The following is a 16,032-nucleotide window of genomic DNA, read 5'->3' as shown; positions in this document are numbered from 1 at the left end:
CGAGATGAGTAATGGGAAAAACTATCCTATTTTCACCCCTATTCCCAATCTCCATCATGCAGTCTTTTTTAATCAACCCATGATCCAAATATTGCTAAAAGGTCTTTGCATGAGCATGTCATATCATGTCCTTCCTCTTGTTTTTATATTCCAATCACACAATCTTTTTTTTGTCCTACATTTCTCTTACCTTTCTGCGAATCTAGTCTCCTTTTATCATTTATAGCCATTAAAATATTTTCACTCACAAATATATATAACATAATCAAAGATGATCGTAAATATATAAGGTGGCCGTACCAACGTGGGTGCATCCACTTATATTACATTTATTAGAATCAGAGAATTGCAGTTTGCTTAATGGGCATGTCACTAATTATTATATTCTTCATTAATTAATACCCACCATTTTAGAGATTGATTTGAAGAATAATCAGAATCAGAGGTCCAGGACCTGTGAGATGGACACCGGATACCTACCAATGCAGTCAAGCCAAGGCCCATCGGTTGGCGTCGTGATTGTGCGGTTGCACTTCCAAACTGCACTGTTACACTTGAATCCACTTCCGAAGGCAATCTGCCAAATCCGGTCACCTTTTTTCATCCTCCCTTTACTCTCGATATAGTTCATCTCATACCAAATGGAAGAAGATGAAGTGTTGCCAAAGCGGTGCAGCGTCATCCTGGACGCCTCCACGTCCTTAGCCGATAACTGCAGCTTCTTCTGCAGCTCATCGATCACCCCTCGCCCGCCCGCATGGATGCAGAAGTGCTCAAATGCCTGCTTGAAGTCAGGAATGTATGGCTTCCACTTAAGTTTCAGTATTTTTTGGCCGATGAGTGTGAACAGGAAGTTGAGCTGCTCGGAAGCAGGCAACACAAGGGGTCCAATTGTGGTTATGTTGGACTTCAAGGCCTCCCCAGCAATCAACATCAGGTCTTTAGAGAGTGAAACCCCTTGTATCCCTTGTGTGTCTTCTTGTTCATGGATACACCGGTAAGCCTTATCATCAGCTCCCTTGTGAGTTCTAACAAGATGGAGTAATTGGTACTTGGATCGACTCCTGTCTGCTTTTTTGTTGGACAAAAGGATGGCTGCACCACCCATTCGGAACAAACAGTTTATAAGAACCATTGATCTCTCGTTGCCGCTATAATAATTGGGAGTGGTGATCTCAGTGCTGACCACTATAGCACATGAATTGGGATGAACCTGAAGAAGTTCCCTAGCTAAATCAATTGATATAAGGCTAGCACTGCACCCCATACCAGAAAGATTGAAGCTCTTTATGTTACTCCTCAATTTGTACTTGTTAATCACCATAGCAGACAGTGATGGAGTAGGTGAAACTATACTGCAATTCACAATAAGAATATCGATGTCCTTGGTCTTAGTCCCGGTTTTCTTCAACAAATCATCAATAACAGAGAAGAGAATAAGCTCCGCTTCAGCCCTTGAAGCCTCCAAGCTGGGTGTTGGAGGAATATATAGATTTGCAGGAGCCAAACACGTCTCATCTCCTAGACCAGACCTCTGAAGAATTCGCCTTTGGAACTCAACAATCTCAGGATTATCCTTGTTGCTGAGCCTCAAGTGTTTCACGAGGGTAGCATGGGGAACGCGATATGAGGCTGGGGGTTTGAAGCAAGCATAGTCGACTAGGTAGACAGAACGAGGCTTGGACATGAAGTAGACGGTGGCCAAGAATATGATCATCAAGGAGGAGCCGAGAAATTGAAGGAGATCAAAGTGGAGAGAGCTCCCTATTTCATAGATTTGATCAGGACCCAGACTGAGGATTTTAATGAGAAAACCCATGAGAATTGGTATGAGAAAGAAGGTGAGAATGTGGTTGACAAGGTACTGGTAGCCAAGTTTAATATACTTGAGTTTCACAGAATTGGAGAGACTCGCCATTTTTAGTGTGCAGGTGACGGGTGTACTTGAGAGAGAGAGAGAGATTGGAGATATGAGCTGAAGCTGAGAAGGGGTGGGTTTTATAGGCAAGTTGAAGTGTGAAGTGAGCCTGGGAATTGTATTGAATGCACTACTCTTGGCCTCCCAACGCTCTTCTACTTGGTCCTTCGTAATTACTCTACATATCTCCCCTTGTCTTCATTTTTATTTCCCACTTTTTCCCCTTTTTAGGTGTGTGACTCTCAGTTTAATGTTTTTAAATATTATTTAAAAATAATTTTATATTTAATATTTTATTTTCAATTATTTTGTAACTATTTTTTAAAGGAATAATTATCTTTTGGGGGTAGATGAGCCCCCAAATTAACAAAAGGTCAATATAACTCTTCAAATTGAGTTGAAGGATATGAAATAGTAACGGACATATATACCCTTTAAGAACACATATAAAATATTTTATAAAATTAAGTTAAATATTTTTTTTTTAATAATTTTTTTTTCAAAAATACTAAATTAAATAAAAGTAGTTTTCAAAAATATTAAATTAAATATTTTTTTTTTCCAAAAATATTAAATTAATTTTTTTTTTCAAAAATATTAAATTAAATTTTTTTTAAAATATTAAATTAAATAAATTTATTTTTTAAAAATATTAAATTAAATAAAAGTATTTTAAAAAATATTAAATTAAATCAAAAATGTTAAATTAACTAAAAGTATTTTTCAAAAATATTAATTTTTTAATCAAAAGCAACAAAGGGCATTTTTGGAAATACTGAAGGATGATATCCTTCAACTCAATTTCCATACTTTCATTGAGTCTTGGGCTCAATTTGAAGAGTTACATGGACCTTTTGTTAATTTGGGGGTCTATCTACCCCCAAAACATAATTCTCCCTTTTTTAAAAACATCTTTCAAAATAACTTTGTAAGAACTATATTTTGAAAGTACTATTTACTACTACAATGTAGAGACTTCACACTTCACCCGGAATGAGTGATGTAATATATCATCTATCATTCTACCATTCTTTCATAAAAAATATTAATCCACTTCAAAATTTTCATTCATCATCACTTATGGCTTGCTGCTCGATCCACCGGCTCAACTCTCTTCGTAAATTAATTGTGATAATTATGCTGCAAACCCACCGGCTCAACTACATAGACCAGGGACTGGTAGCCAAGTGATGTACATGCTTTATGCTAGATATCGACTCTGCGTACCAACATATCAAATAATTGAATCGAAGGGGAAGCAATAAGTGGGTGGTAGGTTCTTAGTAAGAGAGGGACTTGATTAGTGGGAGGGTGAGTTGTTCCAAGTTTAAAGCGAGAATAAATCAAATTTAAGTGCACAAGTTTAAAACACCTCAAGGGAAAATTAATTCAATCACTTCAAAAGGAGTTCCTTACGGAAAATTAATATTTAACGTTGTGTTTGCCTCTTGAAATAAATTTTTATAATAAATTTTATTTTTATGGTGAAAAGATCTTTTTAATAGATGAAATTTATATTCATGAAAAAATATTATATTTAACCAAAGGCCTAAAATTCAGCCCAAACAATAAAAAAAAATTGGACCAGTATGTAATCTTGTAACATGTCTTGTACGCAACTATGCTTCAATTAATTATATCTTCCTCGTTTTAATTCCAAATTGCGATCCATTTAAAGCATAGGATTCCCGACTTCCTAAGTTTCAAAACCATATATGATTTTCCCTAAGAAACTTAATGGCATGGATATGGTTCCGATTTTGGCTTAAATTTGATGGAAAGAGAAGACTAATTTTTATTTTTATTTTTTATTTTTTTTATTTTTTTGTGCTTTGCTAGGTGAGGTATGCCAAGAAAAAAAACCTATTTAACATTGTTGAGAATGTTTTTAGTTTATAATGAAACAAGTTATTTCAACTTCACGCTTTCTTTTCTTTGAATCCAAAAAATATCAATTAGAGCCTTAAGTTTTATTATTTTATTTGTGTCAAACAAGTGGTTATTTTCTAATAAATTGGTAATTTTCTTATTACACAAGAGTTTCTAATTTGGAAAATAAATATTTTAAAATTTTTCATTAGAGATAGTTTATTACTAAAAGATTATTACCAAAATACTTAGTAATTTGATTATATTCATGAAAAAATATTGAAAAATGATTGAATTTTGTATTTATAACAAAAAGCCACATTTAATAGATGGTTTATCCATTTGAGTAGAAGTTAGAAAAACCGAAGAAAGACGGAAAAATATAATGAAAAATAGCTCCAAGGAGTTCAACCATTCTCTCTAGAATCCACCCATCCAATGGCGCTGATGACTCCTATCCATCTCCTCTCCTTGTCTCTTTAATTCTAAATTTCAAGATCTAGTTAAAGGTCAAACCCCACTTTCTCTTTTCACTTCCGATTCAAGGTTTTCTTTGATTTGATGTCGCTATGTTTGGTTGCTGAGAAAAGTCAACAAAAAAAAGCGAAAAAAATTAAATCTTAATACTCTTAGAGTTTTTTGTCTTCTTTGATTTGATGTCGCTCTATTTGCTTGCCAAGAAAAGTCATAGAAAAATAAGAAAAAAAAAATTGAATCTTAATATTCTTTGTTTTTTTCTTCATTCCTTTTTCTATGGTTTTACGGAAACCAAATAAGTTGTTAGAAAAATTAGGCTAATCCAACCTATGGTAATCACCCTAGAGGGGGGATGAATAGGGTGATGGTCTCTTTTTGTAAATTTAAATTATGTTAATGCAAGAGATAATTTTATGCAAATATATAATAAAATAATATAAAAACAATTGCATATAAATTAAGAGAATGGGGAAAAGAGAATGCAAACACAAGATTTTTATAGTGGTTCGGTGCAATCCGGCCTACATCCACTCTCATCTAGCTTCAATCATAAGCTTGAGGTTCCTCTATTTCAAGGTTTCCGAACCAAGCCTTCAAGCAATACAATTGGATTATGGTTCCAATCTACCTTTTTAGACTTTTGACTCTAAGCACCCTTTACAATCAGAAATACCCCACTCTTGAACAACCTCTCAAGTGATACCCCACACTTAAGAATCCCTAATTGATACCTCACACTTAGATTCTTCCTCTCAAAGATATACAAATAATTTCACAAAATCCTAGTACAAAACTTTAGGCTCAAATGATATAAGTAAACTAGGATTGAATGGTGCACTAATAATATGCAAGTTTTAGAACAATTATGCATTCAAAACACACTCCCAAGGCTCAAATATATTCAAGAAATGTTTAGGAAGATTAAGCTCCTAAAACAGTGAAGATTTGAGTCTTTTTATAGAGGAAAAATGTCAAACTAGTCATTGGGGGTTCAACCGGTCGAGTCAGGGGTCGACCGGTTGACTAGCCGTTAGCATTTAATGCTTGGCAGGTGACCATTGGATCTCAACTACCCTTTGACCGGACCTCGACCGATTGAAGTGAGGGTCGACCAGTTGAGGTTCAACCTTGATTGGTTGAACAACTGTTCTAGAAGAGAGAGAAGTTTTTTTTGCACCCCTTGACTGGTTGAGCTAGGGGTCGATCAGTTGACTAGCTGTTAGCATTTAATGCTTGGCAGGTGACCGTTGGACCTCGACCGGTCCTTGACTGGACCTTGACCGGTTGAGGTTCAATCTTGATCAGTTGAACAACCATTATGGAATAGAGAGAATTTTTTTTTGCACATCTTGACCGATTAAGCTGAGGGTCAACCGATTCCTCATCCGGTTCAACCGGTTGAGCCATTTTTGGCTCAACAACCAAATTTTTCAACTTAAAACCTTTTAAACAAGTTTGGAAAATATTTGACACAAGGTTTTAGTTGAAAACATGAAATCATCCAATTTTAAAGGATTTAAAAAGAAAAAACTCTTGGATGATTAGCTTGGGTCTTGAAAAACATTTCTTTTTAAGGTCTTCTTCTTCTTAATGATTTCTTTTTGGCTTGATTTGTCTTTGTGATTACCACTTTGGAAAGCGTCTTGCCTAATCACACTTGAAATATAATCATTAGTTTAAACCTTGTTTTTCTATCATCAAAGCCGAGATTAACCAAACCTCGGTTTCATGATCTCCTCATTTTGATGATGACAAATCCAAGGTTGCTAAAAAGCTCCCCCTCAATATATGCTCCTTTGAATTTAGAAAATATTCAAGTTTAGAAACTTCAAGGAGTATATTAAGGGTGCTCAAAATGATATAATCAAACATAAATAGCATAAAGAGCAATTTAGCAATTGACAAGATATTATTATTAAATATGATGTATGCAATTATAACTAATAAAGCACATAACATCAATATGAATAGGATTGCTAAAACAATATTGACATTTTTTCCCAAGTTAGCAACTTATCATTACTTATCCCCCTTTATGTCATCAATAAAAAGTTTCAATAAAGTATATAAGGGGAATCACATAATATCAAAAGTTAAAAAATAAACAATAAGCATAATATAATTTCTCATGAAAATTAATCTTCCCCTTTTTCATTTAAGAACATTTTCCAAATAAAAGGTTGCTCAATCTTAGAGCATTCCCAATTTAAAGCATGATTTGGAAAAGATATATGGGAAAACTTATGCATTTAAAAAGATATACAACATGCATTGAATAACACTATTAGAGCATACAAACATATGATCATTTAATTTTACCTAGGTATGTAAAAAAAAAAAATCCTCTTTTTAATCCAAACCTTGGTTTAACAAATATACCAATTTTATCAATGTGATACCAAAAGTTATATTATTAACAAAAATTATACCAAGTGTTAGCAAAATGATAAAATGATATTGCAAATTAAGCTTTAGAAGGGATACCATTACCAATATTATCAATGCATTCTTTCCAAAGTAAGCATATCCTCCTTGCATGGATCCCTACAAAACAAATTAAGTGACCTTTTGTACCCATATCTTTTTAGGTCCTAGAGGGTAAGTCTTTCTTTCCTTTGGAATCCAAAATAATTTAGAGTTTTGAAGAACATGAGAAGATTTTCTTAAGGGACAATTATCACTAATGTGACCTTCTCTTCCACAAAGATTGCAAATAGTTGAAGGTGAAAACTTAGCGGCTTCCTTTACAAAATAATTCTTGAAATATTTTTTATTTTTGAAAGGCTTGTAGCCTAGCCCCTTTTTTTATCAAAAATGCACTTTTGACTTGCCAAAATTATATCAAAAGTTTTTTTTTACCATTTGAGAATTTTTGTAGAGAGGATGTTAACCATTCATTTTTCTTTTTCAACTCCTCATTTTCCTTTTCAAAACAGATTTTTACCTTCTCAATATTTTCAAATTTTTCCTTGAGCTCATTTTGAAGACAAGAAATATTTTTCTTGAGAGACACATTTTTGAACCCAAGTTTTTCAAGATCAAAATATAATTCTTGAAGTATATCTTGAAACTCACTATAGTTAGAGTTGGAATTTACCTCATCTTCATGTTCCTCCAAAGCCATGAAGCACATGTCGGCATCTTCATTTGTGCATTCTTCTTCCATGGAGTCTTCATCACTTTCACTTTCACTCTCTTCCTCTTCATCATCATTTTTTGAAGCCTTAAAAGCTATACTTTTCTTATTTTCTTCAACTCTTTGATGATTGTTCAATTTTATCTCATGAGTCATGAGTGACCCAATGAGTTCTTCAAGTGAGAGTTTGGTGAGATCTTTTGCTTCTTGAATAGCCGTCACTTTGTTTTCCCATTTCTTTGGTAGAGACCTTAAGATCTTCATGATTTTCTCTACTTCGGTGTAGGTTTTTCCCAAGGCTTCAAGTTCATTCCCAATCACCATGAACCTAGAAAACATCTCTACAATAGATTCAAAATCCTTCATAGAAAATAATTCATAATCATGCATAAGGATGTTGATTCTAGACTCTTTAACTTGGTTGGTTCCCTCATGAGTGATTTCTAATAGTCTCCAAATTTATTTAGCCGACTTACATTGCCAAATACGATTAAATTCATTTCTATCAATAGCACAATGTAAGATATAAACGGCTTTGACATTTAATTGAATTTTCTTTTTATTAAGCTCATCCCATTCTTGCTTAGGTTTTGGAACCATCACTCCATTTTCTAATTTTGAAGGAATGTGAGGACCATCTTCAATGACATCCCATAGATCAAGATTAATAGATTTTAAAAACCAAACATTTTTCATTTCCAATAGGAATAACCAGTTCCCGTAAAGAATGGAGGCAGGTGGTTGAAAAACATTCAATGTGAGATAAGCTTGATGGATTAGCCATTACCTCTTAGACGGTTAAGTCTTAAACAAGAGGCCTAGCTCTGATACCAATTGTTAGAAAAATTAGGCTAATCCAACCTATGGTAATCACCCTAGAGGGGGGATGAATAGGGTGATGGTCTCTTTTTGTAAATTTAAAGTATGTGAATGCAAAAGATAATTATATGCAAATATATAATAAAACAATATAAAAACAATTGCATATAAATTAAGAGAATAAGGAAAAGAGAATGCAAACACAAGATTTTTATAGTGGTTCAGTGCAACCCGACCTACATCTACTCTTCTCTAGCTTCAATCCTAAGCTTGAGGTTCCTCTATTTCAAGGTTTCCAAACCAAGCCTTCAAGCAATACAATTGGATTATGGTTCCAATCCACCCTTTTGGACTTTTGGCTCCAAGCACCCTTTACAATCCTCAAAAGATACCCCACTCTTGAACAACCTTTCAAGTGATACCCCACACATGAGAGTCCCTAAGTGATACCTCACACTTAGATTTTTCCTCTCAAAGATATACAAATAATTTCACAAAATCCTAATATAAAACTTTACGCTCAAATGATGCAAGTAAACTAGGATTGAATGGTGCACTAATAATATGCAAGTTTTAGACCAATGGTGCACTCAAAACACACTCCCAAGGCTCAAATATATTCAAGAAAATTTTAGGAAGATTAAGTTCATAAAACAATGAAAATTGGAGCATTTTTATAAAGGAAAAAAGTCAAACTAGTCGTTGGGGATTCGACCGTTCGAGTTGGGGGTTGACCGATTGACTAGCCGTTAGCATTTAATGCTTAGAAGGTGACCGTTAGACCTCGACTGCGCCTTGACTGGACCTTGACCAATTGAGGTGGGGGTCAACCGGTTGAGGTTTAACCTTGACCGATTGAACAACTGTTTTGAAAGAGAGAGAAGGTTTTTTTTTACTCCTCGATCGGTTGAGCTTGGGGTCAATCGGTTCCACATTCAGTTCAACCGGTTGAGTCGTTTTTGGCTCAACAACCAACTTTTTCAACTTAAAACCTTTTAAACAAATTTGGAAAACATTTGACACAAGGTTTTAGTTGAAAACATGAAATCATCCAATTTTAAAGAATTTAAAAAGAAAAAACTCTTAGATAATTTTGGTGCATAAGTAAAGAATGTAATGCATGAAGATCCTAGTACACCAACAACCTTACAAAGAGATCTTATGAAGCTTGGGTCTTGAAAAACACTTCTCTTTGAGGTCTTCTTCTTCTTAATGGTTTCTCTTTGGTTTGATTCGTCTTTGTGATTATCATTTTGGAAATCGTCTTGCCTAATCACACTTGAAATATAATCATTAGTTCTAAACCTTGTTTTGTTATCATCAAAATTGGGATTAACCAAACCTTGGTTTCACACAAGCAATAAGAGATTTTACCTTTTCTGCTAGAATAAGGTGAGGATAAATCTTCATTTTGATATGAATTTGATGTGACTGGAAAATTTTCTCTTATGATCATCGTGTTTCAATTTTTTTTAATTTCTTTTCATATGATTTCTTGGAAACCAAGTAGGGTATTAGGCGTTTTATTTTTCCTCTTCATAGAATAAGATGAGACAAAAGCTTCTTTGGTATAATGGTTGTGGTTTTGCACATTATAGTGGGTTAATGTAATCTTTGACAATGATTTGAACTGCTCCATTAAGTTTTAGTGTGAATTGTCAATCAACTTTGTATATATTCATGAATATATTGCACTCTTAGAATCATATGTTGCAGGCCATAAACAATTTCAACCCTAATTCTTTCTATGTCTATTGAAATTCAAAGATTCAGGATCTAAAAGGGAAATTTTCTTGTAACTGATGAAACTCATATTGATTTTTTTCAAATACTGAATGGTTGTTTTTTCCTATATGTTGTTTATTTTGCTTCATAATTTTCCAGGGTTTTTTTTATTCTCTAAGAAAGGTTAACACAAGTTTAGTAGGATAGTAGGGAATTGTTTCAAATGTCTATTTAGTTTAATGTCAGATGCTATTAACTATATCATTTTTTGGTGCTTTATTGGTGAAAGTATATGTTAAGAAGCTATTTTACCAACTAGAACTTGTCAAAGCAAGGTCTGGATCAAGTTTGGTTGAATGAGAATGCTTTATTAGGCACCAAATTGATAAAAAGTTGGCATATTGGGGATACTTTTCAATACACATCCATGTCCCCATTTTGGTTAGGACTTATGAAGCATTTGCTAAATGTTAACCACAATTATGCAATCGGACATATGAATTATATATATGAGGTAAGAAAAAGTCTTGGAGATGTTCTAAACTATATATGTATTCTTCCATGAATAACCATAGTACATGTAAGATTTTTGTTCAAAATAAATCAACTTTGTCCTACCTAATTATTATAATTAATCAAATATGACCTTAGGAGTATTGGTGTTATTTGATTTATTAATGTAAAAAACAACTTTTTCAATCGTTCCAATATATGCCACAAGTTATGCAATCTCTTGTACCAAGAGGTGCAAGACTTGGTCCTCTAATTCAAGTTGTAATAATATTTCAAATTAATGTTAATTTTTTTAGATTACTCTTGATTAATCTTTCTATAAAAATAAAAAACAAAAAAATAAAAAAATAAAAAAATAAAAAAAATCTCTTTGTTTCAACCAATTTTTGATTCTCTACACACACTTTCTGAGTTCATGAATAGCATGGGATTGTCGTTGTCGCATAATGGTAATAATCTTTTTTTTTTTTATAGACCATAATGGTAATAATCTTTAAATGCATTACCTCACTTTGTGGTTGGGAATTTGCCAGCATAACCGTTTTTGGTTAATTTTTGTTTTAGTTTGTCACTTTGTTGTCTTTTTGGAGTCTTCATGTTCAGTTGCAAAAATGCTTAAAAGGATTTTATATGCATATCAATGTGTGTCTAATACAATAAATCCTCTCTCATTAACTGTTCTCAAAATATATAACAAATTCTCGATTATTTTGTTTTTTTTTGTGAAAATTTTGGAAGTTGTTCTAATTATGTCCTGCACTTTTGTTTTACATATATCTCTACTAGGATTTAGGATAGAGAAAATGGTAACGTTAACAGTTATCTACCAATTGGCTTGTAAGAATAGCTTGTAGAATATTATTACAAGGACCATTAACACATAAGAATTTTCATTAGATTCTACTTCAACTGGAATTATTCACCCAAGGTTAACTGGATATGGCATTGCTAAAATCTTATGTTAATGATTGCTTATACAAATCTCCCAATTTTAATTGAATTATAAGGCAATGAATTATCTAAATCCCATTTAGGAGAAGGTCTTATTATTTGAATCTTGGTTGATACCCTTGCCTTCTCATCAATATATAGATTGTGTAATAAGATTTGGAAGTTTACGCATGTTAAGAGTGTTGTAATATATATTTTTGGATTAGCAAGGAAGTGATTGTTGTAAATTGACCAAATAACAAGGTTATTGTTGTCTAATAAGCCTTGAGTAGATTGACTATGTTTTTATGAACTCGGGACTCTTATGTATTAGCATCTCATGATGATGATTTTAAATCATTGGGTTATTGTGTAAGACACAAGAATGATTTTAAGGCAAGCATCCTTCAAAAAAGAGAATGAATTCTAAGGTTGAAAAAAAATAATGGTAGAAGCCATAGTAGAGAAAATACTTGCTACATGGCAAGATACATGGCAGGATTCATGTGATTTGAAGACTTCTAATGATGATTCTTTGTTTTTACTAGCAACAAAATGAAACTAAAATTGAAATATTCTGTTGCTCAAATACTACCTGATTTATGGGTATGCTTTGCAACCTCTGTTATGACTACAATTTTTTTTCTAAACTGATTTGACATATATAGTAGTGGTGTTTTGATCATTCTTGAAAGAGAAACTAGATATATTTGGTGTTTAAATAAAACATCCATATTAGGATAGAGAACCTAATGTTTGAAATAAAAATCTAAAATCTTGAATTTCTTTACTTTTAATTCTATTACCCAATTATGTGTTATTCTAATTTGTTGCAACCTTGTAGCATATTGCATAACATGTGGAGTAAGAGGGAGCTTCAACTTATCCTACTGTAGACCCTCATTTTTGTCCCCTTAGAACTTGTCCTTAGGTGTTCTATCAGTACTCCATAGCAGCTTCCTAGTGTCCTATCACTACTCATGCAACTTGCCCTCTTTGGACCACCTTGGAGACTTTGGTTGGGAGATTATCTAGCCCCTCTTTATGACATTAGCCGCACTTTGAGTTTAGATTAGGCTTTATTTAGTTCATCCTAGGTCACTTAGGCACTTTCTTAGGCCCACTTTAGGCTCACCTAGTTTCTCCTAGGTTCACCTAGGCCCACCTAGGTTCATCTAGGTCTATTTAGTTCACCCTAGGACACTTAGACACACTAAGCCCATTAAGCACTTTAGGCACCACTAGGCCCCGATCCATTTAGTTCATTCATTGACTCACTTTCCTGCATAGTTGCATGGTTTGCATGGATCACCGTATTGCATTGCGTATTAGACTTGCGTGTGATTGATCCTCCTTTCTTTCCATTTTTTTTGTATGACTCCCAATCTTAATTTATTTATTTTCTTATTTTAATTTTGATTTTGATTTTGATCTTGATTTAATACTTTATCTTTGATTTTATTTTCTAGTTATTTTTGGGAGGAATGCACATTCTGAAGAGGAGGACACTAAGCTGCCATTTTAAAGATGGTAGAATGTCAAGGTGAATAAGGAATGAAAGAGGAAAGAGAGGTTATGGTATGGAAAAATAAGGAGGGCGTTTTGGTAAGGATTTAACATGGTGAATTTAGGAGAACTGAAGATTTAGTCCACATTTGGAGAGGGAAGATATGAAGAAAGGTAGCAATAAAGGAAAAAAGGGAGATTTCGATTCTCTTCTGCTAGGGGAAATTTTGGATTCCAGAGAAGAGGTTTTCAAAGAGAGGAAATATTGTAGAGCTGGATTTTTGGATGGGGTTTTCGTAAGAAGAAAGGTGGAGAACCAAGGGAGAAGCAAATAAGAAAGAAGTTGTTGGTTTGGTTGATCTTGGGGAATAAATAAAGCACTTAAAACCTAGCAAGCTTAGCTGAGATGAGACACCCCAGGTATGTTCATTGTGAACTGTGCATTTCCTTATTTTGGATACTATTCTACTTGATGTCTCTGTTAATTTCTAAGTCATTCATACATCTTTGCTGCTAGTTCTTCTTTCTTTGCTTCCTTCGTTTGGCTTGAAAATTGATGAGGTTCTTTATCACATTCACTATGGGGCATCTAGAAATATTGGTTGCACTTTTGCTTTGACTTTGTTTGTGATTTTTTTTTTCCCACTAGTCTAAGCCCATTGAAAGATCATGAGATGTGGATTCATTTGATTTCTATTCTGCATGTTTGTTCTCTTAGGGCCTATTTGGTGTCTATTTTTGAAAACTGTTATGGAAAACAGCTTTTGAGAACAATTTTTAAGAATAGTTTTTGGTGTTTTCAAAAACAAAATTCTGTTTGGAAACTAGTTCTCGATAACAGTTTTTGTTCTCAAAAAAAAAAAAAAAAACATGTTTGGTTGAGTTAATAAAAAAAAAAAAGTTTTTTAGAACAAGTAAAATAAAAAACATATTTAAATGTTTTTTTTCTTCAATTAACTTGATATCAGAAGTATATAAATAATTTTTAAATTCACATTTTATTAAAATTTAAAAAATTATTCTCAAATTTACTTACACCAATTATAATTTTTGTTAACTTTTAGTAGATAAATATGAACATGGAATATGATATAGATAAATAAGGTAAAAAATATTAATAAAATAAAAAATAATTCAAATATAAATATAATTTTTATACCATTTAAAAATAATTATTGATTTTCTAATGCAATTTAAAATATTATAAGATAAAAAAATTACTTTATATAATAAATTAAAAATGATTCAAATGTAAATATAATCTATTTACCATATAAATACATGTCAGAAGTTGATCAACATATAAATGTATCTTATACAAACCATGTTATTATTTATTAAATATGATACTACATATAAATTACCAAATATTATTTTTTGATGTTGCATATAAATTATAAAATTTACAAGTTTTTTTATAATGTATAAATTATCAATTACTAAATATTACTTTACTAAATATAAATTTGATGCTACATATAAATTACCAAATATAACTTTACCAAATATTAAATTTGATATTTATTAAATTTGATGTTGCATTATAAATTATAAAATTACAAGTTTACCAAATATGGTTCTCCATATCCCAACAACCACCAGCAAATCCCTAAACCCAAAGCTCTCCCCCAAATCCCAATCACGGTTGATGTCAATCATAGTCGATGGTCGTCGGAGCTGGAGAAGGAATCTTAAGTTTAGTCCCGGCGTCGACGACGATGAGTCACCATCTACTAGCATTGAAGCTCCTACGGTTCGTCAATTATAGTGAGGTAAGGGAGCCCTCATCCCCTGATCTCTCATCTTAATAGACTTCGAATGAGGTAACGGTTGGGTTAAACGAAAATAGTTCTTCTTCTTCTTCTTCAATCTTAATGGCGGATAAAATTGATGGTTTCAAATTGGGATTTGAGAATCTCATAATCGGACTTGTCGTACTTAGCATCGGACTTGGCCCAATCAGTGTCGAGGCAGGTAGGACTCGACCGATATTTTGAATCCTGCCACCATTGCTTTCCACCCTACTGCCACACACCATCGCTCACGGCATCTCCACCTGTGGCCTTGCCCTTCAAAGCACCGCACAATCACTGACACCTTTCACACCCACAACCATTCACTCATGCCAAGACCACCATAGTCAGCCAACATGGCTGCCATCTTCATCCTCCATGACCTTCATTTCTTGCTGCTAAAGGAGAAACCACATGTAGGGAAACACAAAAAAACAGGAGAAGAAAACACGGAGAACAACTCTTCCTTGAAAAGTAAAGAAAACAACCGAAACAACTTTTTTTTGTTCTCTGAAAAGAGGCCTCTCATGAACACAAAAAACACCAAAAACAAAAATCACCCCCTTTCCCAAACACATTTTCAGTGTTTTTTGTTTTCAAGAACAAAAAACAGTTCTTGAAAACAGCAACCAAACAGGCCCTTATGTTTTCTTTGTTCTCCATTATACTTGCTTTTGCTCCTTCCTCCAAGTTTTATGGTGACTACTTTAAAAATGTTTCATATGAGTTGAAATTTTGAGAGGAAATTTGGGGGAATGCGATCTCCATGGACGGGCAGGCGCATGGGAGGAAAAAAGAGATCTGATTATTCTCCAATTAGGGGCACAAATAATAAGGGGATTCCATATTGAGACCATGCAACAAAAAGAAGGCATGCATTGCATCCTTTTAAAAGCATCTTTACATAGAAAAAATGAGAACTGGCAGGAGACTAGAGGATGCGGGAAGTATGCTTTATTTTTAGGAGAGAGCAAAGTAAAAGAAAAATTAGAATAGAAAGGAAGAAAAGCAAGAATCCAAGCATATTTTGTCTTTAGATGAACCTCCCACGTGTGGCCATCCTTCAGCCTAAAAGGGTTCATTGAGATGTCGAGAATAATTCAGAAGACGAAGAAAGTTTCAGGGGTCTTGTAACTATTGAACTGGAACCACGGGAATCAATGCATGGTCTTGTTGATGTTTCAATAGAAACAAATGTAGAAAATGGTTGGACCATAGGTGGGCAGCTTTAGAATACCACAATGGTGCTGGAAAGCATGTCCCTTGTGTTGTGTTTGTTGACCTTGAGTCCACTGTATTGATGAGGTGAGGACAGGGGATTTACCACCAACTTTTCCATCCAGGAC

The 16,032-nt window shown here is 33.5% G+C and overlaps 1 protein-coding gene across 1 annotated transcript; it reads right to left on the bottom strand.

Annotated features, from left to right (window-relative positions):
• Window positions 1-255: 255 nt before the first annotated feature.
• On the bottom strand, window positions 256-1,960 carry LOC100248107 (3-ketoacyl-CoA synthase 6). The gene has a single exon (XM_002271214.4). The coding sequence runs from the start codon at window positions 1,916-1,918 to the stop codon at window positions 440-442; it is 1,479 nt and encodes a 492-aa protein (XP_002271250.1). The 5' UTR covers window positions 1,919-1,960; the 3' UTR covers window positions 256-439.
• Window positions 1,961-16,032: the final 14,072 nt, after the last annotated feature.

Source organism: Vitis vinifera, chromosome 19, assembly GCF_030704535.1.
Source record: "Vitis vinifera cultivar Pinot Noir 40024 chromosome 19, ASM3070453v1".
Classification (NCBI taxonomy): domain Eukaryota; kingdom Viridiplantae; phylum Streptophyta; class Magnoliopsida; order Vitales; family Vitaceae; genus Vitis; species Vitis vinifera.
The sequence above is the reverse complement of the archived record's forward strand: the minus strand, read 5'-3'. Positions and strand labels throughout refer to the sequence as shown.